This window comes from Notothenia rossii (assembly GCF_949606895.1).
Source record: "Notothenia rossii genome assembly, chromosome: 3".
NCBI lineage: Eukaryota > Metazoa > Chordata > Actinopteri > Perciformes > Nototheniidae > Notothenia > Notothenia rossii.
The window spans coordinates 60,747,043-60,763,201 of record NC_136901.1 but is presented as its reverse complement, the minus strand read 5'-3'; the positions used below and the strand labels follow the sequence as shown (position 1 = coordinate 60,763,201).

Here is a 16,159-nt window from a genome sequence, read left to right as displayed (position 1 = left end):
ACAGGTGGAGGTGACTTTAATGAATCATCTGCAGGATTTCCTCCAGGAAATGGAGCAAGGTAAAATAATTTGCTGTTCTGTGACTGAAATGAAACCATCTTTATTGGTTAATAAAATCAAATAAATAACACATTTACAATATCTCTTCCTCTTAAAATATATATCATCTGCAGTATAAAAAGTTGTGCCTGAAAATGTCATTTTAAAATGTTAGTTATCTTTATTGCCTCTAATTTCAGACAAAACTGATTCAGGGATGGAGAATGCTGCACTTCCCTCATTATCTCCAAAAGCATTTCTTCAGTGGATAACCGGGCAAGGCCATGTTCCTGTCCTGCAGGAAGAGAAGAGACGTTTCAAAGTGAATGTTAAGTTCAATCATCACTGCAAGTCACATTTTGGGGAACACAGCATATGTTATCCATCTGTTGCAGCTTGCAGTAGAACCATCACCTTCCCTGTCCAACACATGATCATCATATGCCGATTTCAAAGTAGTCCTGGTGGAGGCGTTCCATCTGGGAAAAGAATTGTCAATGGTGTAGATGAATAAGTTATTCATACAACTGCTGGTTTAGTTCACTTTAAAAGTTTTAACTTTTAGTTTTTAAGACTGCCACAGATGAAAAACATTTAAAACAGGAAGAAAACATTTGTTCTAAATAAAAAAATGTTTAAAACTCTGACTTGGTCTTTTTCATATGTCTACATGTATATGGCACAGCAGGTGGTGCTCAGACTTACCAACATGACAGCTGCTCACTGGAAGATTTGAAGACAACGACAGTAAATGTCTCGACCATGGGAGTCGGATGGGTTGGTAGGGTCCACAGCAGCTTGAAGGTCTGCCATATCTTGCTCATTTATGGGCGTGGGAAATTCTGGAACAACAAGCCCAGACTCTTGTAGGGACTCATCACAGTAAAGGGCACTCTCCCAATCTATGGGAAGTTTTTGCAGATCCTAGGATTCAAATAGCAGTTTAAATAAAGAATACATTTTACAGTGCAATATTCAAGAATGTACAGCTTGAATCTGAGAGAGATAATTGTACAAAAGTAAGTGTGCACCTCAACATTCTCGGCCTCATCCGAGCGGTTTTGCAGCAGGCCCAACTGCCACAACTGCTGAGGGGTCTTGTTTCCCTCGGTGCGGAGTGGGTGATGGTTCCAGCCCTCAGTGAAGGTGTGAAGGTCGCTGCGGAGATGGGGCAGGAACACAAAGTGCACCAGGAAGATGCGCAACGTGTTTGAGATGTCCAGTAGTCCCTCTTCTTCAAGAGTGTCCAGGACATCATAATATGTGGAAGTTACTGCAGTCCACACATTACGCCAAAGCCGTTCGATTCTGTCGTGGAAAAATTGTAAAGTCATTGGGCCACAGGGTACAATGGAGCAGAATAAAGGCAGCTATGCACAGAGTAGATGCAGCTGGGATTCTTGCTTGTTTGTCACAGTGAGAAGCACCCCTTAGTTTGTTGTTTTCAAATTGTAATTGTAAATTAAATGTTGACATAGAACTGCATACATACACAGAAAAATGAATGACTGTCAATGCTGACTCAAGGTTCATGTGACCATGAAGAACGATTGCTCAGAGGTGTGTCTGTGGCCATCCTCACCGTCATTGAAGATGATGATGCCGCCATATTGCCAAATGTGCGAGACGTGGCTGTTGCGTGGAAAGGGACCGTTGCACTGCATGACCTACCAGACCTCTCTACTGCCTTTCCCTCTTCGGTATACTTTATGGAATTGAAGATGGATTATCCAAAGGAGATGAGGTATACCTTTGAAGCCATTCAGGCTATCATTTACGAACTTGGCTCTCGATGCTCGCAGCGCATAAGGTCTCGGAAAACAAAGCTTTTGCTGTGAATGTTAATGAGGAAGCCAGACATGACTTTAATCTATGTTTCGCCTGTTCTAGTGCATTGTGGTTAGTGCTCATGTAAAACCAAGCATTCATTTCATTTTAAGCATATAAAAAAAAGTTTATCTTCTGAAATAGAGAATCAAAGAATGTGTGGATGTATAAGTTGCCAGTTCAAAAGAGGGGCATATCCAGTATTTCTACTATTCAAGTTCATTGTTAGTGATCAGGTAAAACAATTCTACGTTATTTCAAATGTTGATCATATCATAATTGAATCAAGGTTGATTCATTTTTGGGATTAATTGAAAATGCAATATTCTTTCATTGCTGATCATAGCGAGCACTTTCAATGTTGATTTCAATGTCTGACATCAATGTTGAACACAATCTTCAGCGTGACAAAATCGCAATGTTGATTCAATGACTTTTTGCTATCTGGGGATGCTATGGTAGCAGCTTTGCTCTTGTTGTTGGGCCTGGTGAAAATTGACTGCTGTGCATTTAGCTGTCCTTTCAGGTCCCTCACTTTTTGGGAGCGTGCCGCTCCTAAATTACCCTTCTTCGATAAAGCCACGCTCGCATTGCAGATGAGACAGATGGACTTTGAATTGGAATAGATACAAAAATAATCATCCTCCCACTCGGAGTGAAAATTATATATTTTGGGCTTTTTTGCTTCTGCCATAATTGCGGTCTTGTGCGTGTGCGGACTGTCACTCCTGTTGACACGGACAACGTCAGCAAAATAGTGCCCACTGCCCACCAGCCACGCCCCGACACATGGGGTCACGCCGGCCAATCACAAAGCTTTGATGCGCATTATTCTGGCACAGGAAGATTATGTTATCGGACATTAACGATAAAACAGAATATTGTTGTTCTATTTTTAAACACATCTCGCGATCGACTGGGAATCTCCCGGTCAATCGCGATCGACTGGTTGGGCACCCCTGCTGTAGATCTATCAGCTGTTTATTTCACATGAGTTCCAGTGTGGCAGCTTTTTAATCACTGCTCCCCCTGGTGGATCCATTGCAGCTGGTTTCATTATAATTTAATTTATTTATCAAGGGGGCGTATCAAGTCATGCGGGGGGTTTTCCTTTCAGCGAGGGCCGACCCCGTGCCGATCACGGCCCCACTACGGTCGGGTCGTCCGAAATAAGGTGCTACATCTGTACACCACTGATGGATTTCCCAGAACTGCTACATGACACCAGACCATGAACAGATTCAGAGTCAATACGTTTATAATGTACGGTTATGTAATATCTGTCACAGCACTGTGTATATATATAAAGATTGTAAGTAAACGCTCAAAAACATAAGCTCCTGTCTCCAGTCTCTTTCTTGAGATATCCAGAAATGATCAAATACACAACAAGATCCACTTGGATTCCTAATAGCAATGTCCTCTAATTTACATTTTAAGCTGCACAAGTCAGTACTTTTATTGAAACAGTGACTACATTTGTACATGTGAGAGTGCTCACTTTCACCCAGCTATCTGTTTCACAAAGACTGGCAACACTGTAGAATGCCCCCTTTAAATCAGTTTGTATTTGGTCAGTATAGCAAGCATACTGTCAGGGTTGAGCGAAGCAGGCAGGACCCAAACGCAGTTTTACAGGAAAAATACCTTTATTTCAAGGCTAAGTCTTCCCTGTGAACACAATCAAAAACAAAAAGACTAACAGAAAACGCAGAGCCTAAATGCACACAGGACTAATGAAACAAACAAGAAACAGGTGAGGAGGGAGGAGAAAACACAGGGGCACAAGGTGAACACAATCAGGTAATCAGGTATGAGGGAACAGGTATGAGGAAACACACAGACAGGAAACCAAAGACAGATCTAGACAAGACAAAACACAACACAGACAGATCGTGACGCATACAATGTTTGGAGCATGGTCATGTTCTTTCACACTGCACTACTGTGTTACAGTTGCATCGTTTTGCTGTTTCATTTTTGCATATAAGAGTGGTGTTTTAGATGTGCAGTTCAATTGATGTCTGACATCAGAAAGCATATTGAATGTGTGATGACCAACATAGTAAACAGTATAATATAAAGGCTACTATAGTACAGTATTGTGTATACCAGGAGTCGGCAACCCCTGGCACATAACCAGTGGCACACTAGGAATAACTGTGCAACATTTTTTTTTTTTAAATCGGATCCTGAACGAGACCGCCACCAGGGCGCGTCTCCCCGTTACCTGCAGAAGGAAGCCATGCACGCAACGCAGCCCCGCTCTCTTTATCTCCAGGCAACTTTCTGCCGCTTTCCTCCATGGTGCAGTACTGATCGTTGTAGGAAAGCACTTCACAAATTGCAGTAGGCCTACCCATAAGGAGCTGTACAAATGCCGCCGTTTTTTGTGTGGTTGTGTCTTTAGTTTAAAGCCCAGTGGCGATCTGCTCATCTCTCATCGAAATAATATGCTACAAAGGGGGGGACTGGCCATCTGTGTGTTGAACTTTCCTGTCGGCCCCAAGACCGTAGTCGAGGAAACAAGGGGGATGACTCACTGTCGTCTCCGAGGGCAGAAGCATCAAACTTCAGGTTCAATAACCCACTTTAGGTTAAATGACTGGAGAGAGGCAAGCTCTTCTTGGGAGGTCGTTGCATTTATTTAGCTGTTCTTCTGTTTCACAAAATACACAGACCTCTGTTTTTCTGCTGCCTCGTTTCACTTCCAGAAACATACACACGCTCGCTCACTCACTCTCACTCTACCATGCACACGCCACACCCCTCTCTCTCTCTCTCTTAAAAGGGACAGCGATCACATCGCACTGTGCATGACCCTAATGTCATAACATGTGTGTTCTGGAGAATCACAGAACGGACGATCGTCCTTATTATTATGCCGTTTAAACCAATTATTTAAAAGTGTTTGTTAAATTCGGCATCATCTAAGTTGCGCTGACAGGTCCACACACTGCTTCCCCGCAGCGAGGCTCCCCCACCCTCCTGTTGACAGTTCACGGGCGTCGAGCTCCTCATCCCCGTTGATAATTCACGATCGTTGGCACGCTGATAAACATTTTTTTTGTAATGGCACTTCATATCAAAAAGGTTGCCGACCCCTGCTGCATACTAATAGTATGCACTCTTCTGTTGCTGCCAACGCTGAATACAACTCAACCAAATAAAAGCCTGAACATCATTATCTCCTCCTGGTTTTCTTTTCTTCTCAGAATATTTCAAGTGTTGACCCTCACAAAACAATACTTTGATGAAAAGAGGGATTTGAAACTTGAAAAATATTGACGGACATTTTGAAACTGCGTTCATATCTTTGATGCAAGAGGGGAAAGTGGGTACATTAGAGCTTTTCTTTCTCTTTTCCTTTCTTCTCTTTCACTGATTTGTCAATGTTATGTCGTTTTTTATGTAAATTTCATTAGTCAGTCCTAATTTCAATAAAAGCATACACACACACACACACACACACACACACACACACACACACACACACACACACACACACAATCGTAGTCCTTGTGTTGTGTCAAGAAACGTTGACTTTAATTAAATGCATTATGTCAACAGGTTTCACATAACTGTATTAGTTTAGTTGAAAGCAATAATATTAAGTTAAGATATTAGGTTCAACTGCATAGTTGCTCTTAACTTACCTAATACAGTTTTGTGAAATTTGTTGACATAATTAAAGTCAGCATTTCAGTGTGTTCAGAGTTGACTGATGGATGTGTCCGACAGCTCTTCTCGCTGTGTGTGTTCCAGAGGGCAGGAGCTATTCACTTCCACTTGAGGAGTGAAAAGCTGGATGTCTTTACTTTTCAAAGCAGCCTCTTGCTCCCGCTGACCAGCAGATCAATGATTTTCTAACACATCTCGTTAATGTTGTGGATTAAAAAGTAGGTCACTATTTCCTCGACGCTCCGTTCTGAACGTCGCTCCGACTCGTAAACATCATCCTCCCACGAAGCCGCGGTCCCTCAGTACAATATGACTAACGCATCTCAGATCAAGTGAAGGATGACAAAAGGCAGGGAAAAAAGGAGGATGTTTCACTGCTGTGTACCCAGGGAGATGCTTTGTTTACCTGTGTGGGTTTATTACTCCATGGTAGGTAAGGCGCAGAAACAAAACGAGGCTCAACAAAGCACACTGGGAAGATGTGCTTTATTTTTAAATAGCAGTATCGTCTTCACTTCCTTTAGAAATGTCTAATTAATGCGTGCGGGGTTTGTTTATACATAGGTTTATTTATCGGCTTTTCTGCCTTGTGTATTTATTCCCCCTGAGTTCTCTGGAGGCTTAAATAATTGTGATTTGTAGTCTCTTAAAAGCGATAGAGGAACGGCCCAGGGGAATGGCTCAGATTGAAAATACACAGGGCCTAAAGTTGATCTCCATCACCTCCTTAAAAACCCCTTTACAGTTTAAATATCGCTTATGAGTTTTTAATATGGAGGGAAACAGAGAGGAGAGACTAAAGGATTGATACTGACATGTTTTTCAAGAGCACGGATGATAAAAAGGAATAATAAACATTTGTTTTAAAAATAAGCATACACTTTTACCTTGAACCCTAAATATAGACGCAGGTTTTTTGAAGTAGTAAGCTGTATATCATTGAACCTCTCGCAGTACAGAAGGTAAAATGCTGGCAGAGACAGTATTATTCAAATGTTGCCCAGAGCCTCAGCAGCGCTTTGAAAGGTTAAACAGCACTTTAAACGTAGGCTGTCCAAACGTTAAAAGCACTAAAGTAGGCCTACTGCCTGCTGCTGCATGCTACATGAAAGCAGAGAAGCAGACAAGTGCCCACACAATCTCTCAGACGGCAGGTAGCAGCACTGGTCACTCCCTCTGATAAAGGTAATCACACTACAGCTCCTGTTAATGAGACACATGGCCATCAGAGGAAACACATCGCTGGAGCATCTGTTCATGCAATATTAAACAACAGCTGCTTAAAGCTGTGTGGAACCTTTGCCTGCCCCCCCCCCCCCCCCCGGAAGTTAGGGGTTTACTGTACGGGAAAAGACATCGCTACGAGCGGCAACTCAAACTATGATGAAAAAGTACTGATTCTGGGTCTCTAGTTTTAAATGCTAATGAGCTGCTGCTGGCCACGCCCCTCTGAGAGATGATTGGTTTAAAATAACACAATGGTGCGAGCACTGTCCAAGTGTGCCTTAAAAAACAAATTGACGTTCCAAATGTTTTTCTCACTTAATAAACTTCACTTCTTATACATTTTATTTTATTACATGTACAATGGAGTTCATAAGCTAATAAAACATATATATTGCTCAGATTTAGAAATATTAAACTGCTTAAAAATTATCATGACTTACGTCAGCCGTCATTGTTTACGGTGTGCAGAGCAGCTTTTTATCCTCGCACAAAATAATTACAAGATGGATCGTTACGTAGTGACAATAAATAAAGAAGCACCCCAGCCCTCAACAACACAGGCAGGGATGGCAGAACATGATGGAACAGCAGTGCAAAAGAAGTCTAAAAGCAGACAGTACAGCGAAAGCTACCTTCGGTATGGTTTCTCCTGGACTGGGGATGCTGACTGCCCGACGCCAGAATGCCTAATCTGCAGAGAAAAATTATCCAACAAAGGAATGGTGCCAAGTAAACTAGCAAGACACTTTAGCACAAAACATCCTTCTTATAATTCCAAGGACATTGAGTATTTCCAGAGACTGAAATCACAAAATGAGAAGCAGAGTCAACGTATGCTTTCGTCTCTACGTGTCTCTGACAAAGCACAAGAGGCCAGCTATTTGGTTGCTAAGTTAATCGCCAAGGTAAAAAATGCTCACACTATCGCGAAAAACCTCATTCTACCGGCATGTAAGGAAATTGTCAGGGTAAGGATAGGGCCAGATGCTACTAAAGAAATCGATAAAATTCCATTATCCAACAATACAATAAAACGTTGCATCGAGGACATGTCAGTAGATATAGAAACGGTCCTAGCTGAAAAAATACAGAGAAGTGGCAAATTCGCTCTGCAAGTTGATGATTCAACAGACATAACACTGTCAACTCATTGCCAACGTGAGATATGTTGACGGAGAATCCATTGAGGAGAACTTCTTTTTTTGCAAAGAGTTACACACACATGCAACCGGAGAGGAAATTTACAAGACCACAGCTGATTACCTGACAGAATAGGGTCTAAATTGGGGGATGTGCCACAGCATTTGCACCGACGGGGCTGCCTCAATGACGGGGAGGGTGAAAGGCTTTGTAAATAAAGTGAGACAGGTAAATCCCGATGTACAGATAACCCACTGCATGTTACACCGAGAAGCCCTTGTCGCCAAAGCTATGCCACCAGACCTCACTGCAGTATTAGAACAAGCTGTGAAAATAGTGAACTACATCAAGTCCCGTCCGCTGAAGTTGCGGTTGTTCAGCACATTATGCAATGAGATGGGGGCTGAGCACCATGGCCTTTTACTGCACACGGAGGTCCGCTGGCTGTCAAGGGGCAAGGTGCTGTCCCGTGTCTACGAGCTCCGCGACGAACTTGTTGCATTTGCAAATGAGCACGACTTACCCGACAAAGAACACATGGATGATGAATCGTGGTGGGTTAAGCTTGCATATCTGGCAGATATTTTTAGCCACCTCAATGACCTCAACATCAGAATGCAAGGGAAGAATGAGAATATCCTGACAGCCATGGACAAACTCAATGGTTTCCGATCCAAGTTAAGACTGTGGCAAAATAAAGTCGCCAACAAAAACATTGAAATGTTTCCTCTGACATCCAGTGGCCCAGCGCACAAGACAGCATTTTTTCTACAAGTTATAGCTGCTCACCTGAGAGTGCTGGAGGAGAGGTTTGAGTCATATTTCCCTCCTATGAATGAAGACTTTGATTGGCTCCAGGATCCGTTTAATCCTCTGTTATTAATATCAGCCACAAGTTTAAACAGCAGAGCTCAGGATGAACTCGCAGAGCTATCTATGGACCGCTCCCTGAAACTGAAGCACAGGGAACTACGTCTGGATATATTTTGGCTGCTTGTGGGACACGAGTATCCATCCCTCTCAGAGAGTGTCATCAAGGTGCTTTTACAGTTTCCAACCTCCTACTTGTGCGAGCTGGCGTTTTCCTCACTCGCATAGGTCAAAAACAAGACCGCAGGACCTCCGCGTTGCGCTGTCCACTATCCCCCCACGCATCAAGAGACTCTGTTCACAAAAGCAGGCGTAAGTGTCGCACTAGCACCGTGTAACGGTCTGAGAAATGTTTATGTTTGGATGTTAATTTGTGTGCCTTTCTTATAAATGTATGATTTATGATTTTGTCAATCAGTAGGCTATTATCTGGATAGCGAAATGCAGAATGTTTCATATTTGGGATGTGGTTGATGAGTCACATGACCACAGTCAGGTCAGAGGGCATTGTTTCATCCCTCCAATTCTATTAAGTTATTATTTAATTTAAGTGATCATAGGCCTACCTCTTTTGAAATCCAAATGTAAAATAATAACTGTATTGATATGTATTCGTGTTTTTACACAGGTAGGCCTACTATTTTCAGCCAAAACAAAAGAGCCTACTTAGTAGGCTTGTTTATAATATTGAATTCATCATAGAAATGGTGTTGACGTTTTTAATCTGGTTCTTGTTATTATGTGTGGACACATTATTTGTTCTATAACATTTTCTATTCAATTAAATACACATTTGAAAACCAATTTATGGTGTATTTATTGTTTTTAGTTTAAGCTCTAAAGTGGTTTTTAAATCTACGGAAAGTTGGTGTGCCTTGGGGTCGAGAAATATTTCCAGGGGTGCCTTTGTAAAAAAAAGGTTGGGAACCACTGCTCTAGGAGGAGATTCAGGTGATAAGGTGTGTGTGTGTGTGTGTGGGGGGGGGGGTTACCTTGGTTGGTTAATGATACACAACCAGAAAAAGATTGTGAGATTTTGCATAATAAGTGACCTTTAAATAAAGGTAGCAGAGTGTAGGAATACTCTTTTACAGTAAAAGTCCTGCAATCAAAATGTTACTGAAGTAAAAGTACATAAGTATTAGCATCAAAAATAAACTTAAAGTAGCCAAAGTAAAATAATTCATTGTTCGCATTGGTCCATTTCAGAATAATATATATGATATGTTTTATAATGATTGATCATTAAAGTGTTCTCAAAGCAAGGTGTAGCTAATTGTAATGACTTTGTATACTGCAGGGTAGCTTGTGCATTTACTTAAAATGTACTGTATTTGCATGTACCGTACTGTGTGTGTATTCCAATGCAGGTGTGTAGAGAAATTACTTTGGACAAATAAGTGTCTTCTGCATGTGCTGGCCTCTGAGCTATTTACAGCCATTGGTTCAGTTTACAGAATGTGACTGTGTAAACTTTAAATATCTAAAGCACAGGTGTTTGTGTTTAAAGAAAGCTACACAACATGACTCAAAGTATATTGATACTCAGTTGAACACAGTGTGTGGCAGCCATCAGGTTTGTAGTAATGACTGGGCTTTAAAACAGCTGACTCACAGGTGTTCACTCCATGTAACTAGTGCCTCTGCAGAAGGTGGACACACCTTCCCTTTTAAGGATTTCTATCTTATTTCAAACCTGGCTGCAGGGGGATGTTTAACAACAAATACAACAAATGTGAAGTGAGGACATATGATCCAGAAAGCACAATAGTTTTAACATTAAGAGACAGGATTTGACAGCTCTCATGCTGGCCTCCTTCATTTATTTTGTTGTGATACCCTTTCAATCTGAAATCCTTGAATTAAAATAATTGAGAAGTTGTGTTTTCACAATTATATAATCAGTCTGAATATGACTTAGGTTAATGAGTTCATCACAACATGTTTGGTGGGGTTGAGGTCCATACTAAGTGTTGTCAGGTTGAAACACACACTGTTGATATCAAGCTGGAGGAACTTATTGTCACATGTATCATTTAATAAGCTGGAGCTATAAGAAAGAAAGTGAAACTTGCTAGCTACTCAGCTAAATTAAGTTTAATTTGTACGTTGACTTGAAAAGTAATCAGAAAAAAACTGCCAGTGCTTTGAGAACGTAACACTACATAATGGCAAGGAATAAATAGAGAGGATGGCGGAGGATTGCTCCAATAAAGCGCCTGTTATTGATTACAAAGGTATCATTACTTTCATGGAGCTCCAGCACTGAGGAGACATCAGAGCGGCCTTCTTCATCTCGCCTCTCTGGGAGCTGATAGAGCACATTTTGGCCAGAATAAAAGCAAGAACTGCTGCCACCAGCGGGACCATTAGGATGAGTTAGGTCATTCCTTGTGTGCACCCATGGATAATCCTACCCACAATTCATAGCCCAACGGGACATAAAATATTACAGTGCCATGATTTCTACACTTTGTGGAGCGGCTGCTTACCTCTTCCAGATGCTGCTTCCCCCATGTCAACGGCAAGGGCCTCAAAAAGAGCAAAAAAAGGGGGGAAAGTGTGTGTGTGTGTGTGTGTGTGTGTGTGTGTGTGTGTGTGTGTGTGTGTGTGTGTGTGTGTGTGTGTGTGTGTGTGTGTGTGTGTGTGTGTGTGTGTGTGTGTGTGTGTGTGTGTGTGTGTGTGTGTGTGTGTGTGTGTGTCTGTGTGTGTGTGTGTGTGTGTGTGTGTGTGTGTGTGTGTGTGTGTGTGTGTGTGTGTGTGTGTGTATTATGTCTGTGAGTATGCTTTTATTGAAATTAGGACTAACTAATGAAATTTACATAAAAAACGACATAACATTGACAAATCAGTGAAAGAGAAGAAAGGAAAAGAGAAAGAAAAACTCTAATGTACCCACTTTCCCCTCTTGCATCAAAGATATGAACGCAGTTTCAAAATGTCTGTCAATATTTTTCAAGTTTCAAATCCCTCTTTTCATCAAAGTATTGTTTTGTGAGGGTCAACACTTGAAATATTCTGAGAAGAAAAGAAAACCAGGAGGAGATAATGATGTTCAGGCTTTTATTTGGTTGAGTTGTATTCAGCGTTTGCAGCAACAGAAGAGTGCATACTATTAGTATGCAGCAGGGATCGGCAACCTTTTTGATATGAAGTGCCATTACAAAAAAGATGTTTATCAGCGTGCCAACGATCGTGAATTATCAACGGGGATGAGGAGCTCGACGCCCGTGAACTGTCAACAGGAGGGTGGGGGAGCCTCGCTGCGGGGAAGCAGTGTGTGGACCTGTCAGCGCAACTTAGATGATGCCGAATTTAACAAACACTTTTAAATAATTGGTTTAAACGGCATAATAATAAGGACGATCGTCCGTTCTGTGATTCTCCAGAACACACATGTTATGATATTAGGGTCATGCAGAGTGAGATGAGATCGCTGTCCCTTTTAAGAGAGAGAGAGAGAGGGGTGTGGCGTGTGCATGGTAGAGTGAGAGTGAGTGAGCGAGCGTGTGTATGTGTGTGGGTTTACTTATGCTCAAATTGTGGACTTTCATCAGCTCACACACCAGTCATTTGGGGACGCCTTTCCCTTTGGGGACCAAAACCACCGTCCCCAATTGGATTTCATTGTGAATGTATTCAAAATACTCAAATGTATTTTGGCCTTAAAATATCAATTGTCCCTAAAAGTGACTTTTTTCAGATTATCTGTGTGTGTGTGTGTGTGTGTGTGTGTGTGTGTGTGCTCACCACGCCACCCCCCCCACTCAATCTGTGTATAACTCTACATCACCCCTTGTGATAGTGTGGGGGATTGCCGGGTCCCCAAAAGTGATGTTTTTTTTGTTTTTTTTTGTCCCCAATCTGAAGGTTTAATTCTGGTTGGAAAAAAGTTATTTTAAACTAAAATCTCAAGTGATTTTGATAATGTTGGCACTCCCAGTAATACTTTCCACTTACCAGCATCTCTCTAACCCCTTCAGAAAGTGGTGTCCCCTAAGGGGGGGTGTCAAGATGTGTGTCCCCAATTGTGACTTAAGTGTGTGTGTGTGTGTATGTGTGTGTGTGTGTGTGTGTGTGTGTGTGTGTGTGTGTGTGTGTGTGTGTGTGTGTGTGTGTGTGTGTGTGTGTGTGTGTGTGTGTGTGTGTGTGTGTGTGTGTGTGTGTGTAATATTTAGCCAGAATGCAGATGCTAATACTATTCCAGGGCAGGAACACCTTTTAAACAGTTTTACAGTGTTTATAATGAGCACACACACACACACACACACACACACACACACACACACACACACACACACACACACACACACACACACACACACACACACACACACACACACACACACACACACACACACAATAGAATCACACACACAAACACCTTCATTGACAGATTTACCTGCAGTGCAGCTTTTATTGAGCAACATGGTTTCAGTGAACCTGATTTCTATTGATGAGCTCTCTATCTGAGAGAGGAATAAACAGAAACCCAGATGGTGTTGACTAACTCTGCTGCTGCTGATGGTGTGCGTTTCTGTGTCTGGTGTGTATTTCTGTGTGTGGTGTGTATTTTTGTGTGTGGTGTGTATGCTTGTGTGTGTGCACAGACTTGTGAGCCTGTGCTATAGTGATACAGTGTTTTTGCTGCTTTCATCTCAGACCTATTACAGTAAACAGGACAAATTGGACCTTCACATTTCACAGAATATCACACTTCAGCTGTGTTGGGTTTTCCCCAACAACCGGAGCAACACACACTGGCCCTGTTTATGGAATCTATAAATGTATTTACAGCTATGGTTAGAACTTAAGCATGTATTACATGTATGTATTTTTTATTTAGAAATGTTATGCATTACAAGGCAGGGGGAAACTTGGATTGAGGTTATTATGCTCTGGTTTTACTGGTCCGGCTCTCTTCAGATAAAATGTGGCTGTATTTGGCCCCTGAACTACCCTTGCACTAAATCCTTTATCTTTGGTCAACTCTTCACAGCATAGGAAAGCAAAGGTCAGTTTATTTGCACATCTTAATTTCAAGTTTTCCTGTAAGTGAATGCAGCCCAGCCAGCAGCAGATACCCAACATAAGCGTGCATTGCATTGTCAATAATATCTGTTATTAAATAACAAACATAACATGCTCATTTACATAAAACAATTGTCTTCTTCCCAACCCCCTCCTCTCATCCTCCTTTTCTTATTTGTTACAAGTGTCCCCCTCCCCCACTATCCCTCTCTCTCTCCCATCCTGTGTAGCAGCTGCTGTGTCTTTTTGCCAAAAGAGCATAATGGCATGTTAAGGTGGATTTCAGCAGTCTTAGGCAGTAACCACAGTGAAACTGAGATAACAAAGATTTGTCAACAGTACACCCTTAATGTCTCACAATAGGCGCTTTCACACCGCAGTACTTTTCCCACAAAGGTTCATGAGAACTTAGTTTATCAGAACTCTTTAGTTCTGATGAACAGCAAATGAAGCCGCAGACGTCACTTCTTCTTCTGCTGCTTTGGGTTTACTGGCAGGCCGCAAACAACTTCAGGGCGTATACTACCGCCCAAAATCCCCGGCCGGAAGTCCCCGGAGTTGGGGACTGGCTTCAGTAGAAGCTGCTGGGACTCCCAGCAGCTTCTACTGAAGCCTTCCAAGTAAATCGCCAGAACGCCGACACCTCCTCATCTCCACCGCTCCCATGTTTTATTTTGTGTGCCATAAGTTAGTCTCTCTGCGTTTCTGCGCTGGGCTAATGCTAATGCTAATGCAAGGATAATAAAATGGTGGCTTCACAACACTTTTTTTTTGTTTTACGGGGCGTGGTTTGCAATCCGCCTAGCCAATCAGAAATATCGCTCTTTTCTCACAAGAGAGCCGCATGAGAGTCCCTGCTCTCTAGCAGGGACGGAAAAGGGGGTAAAAAGGTTCTCATGAACTAATTTGAGTTCCGGCTCGTTTTGGTGTGAACGCGACATTTTGGAACTATATCGGATATATGCTGTTTGCCCGGCAGGTCCATTGTCACAGTGTCCTGTTGGGGCAGAACCTCTGCTCCGCGCGTTCCTCTATGAGTTTTTTTTAAAAGAAGGAAAAGTCAAAGCACCAGGATAAGGGTTAAACAATAATCTGCTTTAATGGTAAAATATACAACACAAATACAACCTCAATCACGGAGTAATCCGGATTACTCGGGCTCCAGTTCCTCTCGCTGGGAGAGGTATTACCCCTTGGACAGCATGAGGAAAAAAGAGAGCGAACCAAAGGAAAACACAGGAGGAGGTGTGTGGATGCTTCCCCCAGAGGTCATCTCATTGGGAGAGACCAACACATGGCCTGTCGTACCCAATCAGCGCGACACAGCAGAAGAAACCCGGAAACAAAAAGTCTCTTTCAGTTTGACGAAAACCAGATACCTTTTGGTGTCTGGAACGAACCTGCTCTAAATAACGTTAGTTTCCTTATCTTATTTCACATCTTGCAGCCAGCACACACACATCCCCTTTATGGCTCGTTGTCTCTGTGGCCATCTTCCCCCCCTCAGGTTACCACACACAAGTTAAATATATGTTTTAAGATATAGTTGTTATAGTTGGCTAAATATACGCAATACATGTAAATTACCTTCATATCAATAATAACGAGGAACACATTACCTATGCTCTTAAGCAGTTTTAGAGATGCTTTTCAAATAGTCAAACTTCACACAGGCCTAATACAGAGAACACACTCATTTGTCCTGCAGCCTTTCCAGCCATTTGAGCTGTTGTTCACATCTTTACTTCAAATAAAAGGTTTCACATTGCATATTTCCAGCTTCCTTTACACATACTGTTATTATTAATACAAAGTAATTAACCACACACGTCTATTGAAAACAAGTAGATTTCCCTGATAATTGACATGCTGAAAATCTTAAGAAGAATGTCTCCTGTCATCCACAACTGCTCCTTTTTCATACAGAGTAATAAAACATGTTTAAGCTAATTTCTCCAAAATGTTTGTAGCCATTGAGTACCCACACATGAAAGAATAAAAACAGAGGTATAGTTGAACAGTAATCATGCAGCACATATATTTACTGCAATGAAAACACACACACATTTGCCCTAAGCCTGTGTAACGCACCCTCTTTTTTACCATGGAAACATTCCAGAGATTTGGAAATATGCCCAAATAAGGATGTCCCCTGCTCACATCCCAATCTAAACACAAAGACTTCACCTCTCTATATTGGGGAGGAAACATGTACTTTGTCCCTTCAAATTTAACACACATGAATATATATAAGGTGACATTAAAATAAATATATCACAGTCCTCTGAGGGATGTTGTTGAAGTATCTAGGTCTTGGACATTGGTCTAATCTCCCTAGATTAGA

General features: G+C 41.9%; 1 protein-coding gene across 1 annotated transcript; it reads right to left on the bottom strand.

Moving 5' to 3' along the window:
* Positions 1-240: 240 nt before the first annotated feature.
* On the bottom strand, positions 241-1,703 carry LOC307034530 (uncharacterized protein; the record flags this gene model as incomplete). The annotated part of the gene is made up of 4 exons (XM_079673356.1): positions 241-518; positions 745-963; positions 1,071-1,312; positions 1,622-1,703. The coding sequence occupies 3 exons, from the start codon at positions 1,701-1,703 to the stop codon at positions 760-762; spliced, it is 528 nt and encodes a 175-aa protein (XP_079529482.1). The 3' UTR covers positions 241-518; positions 745-759.
* Positions 1,704-16,159: the final 14,456 nt, after the last annotated feature.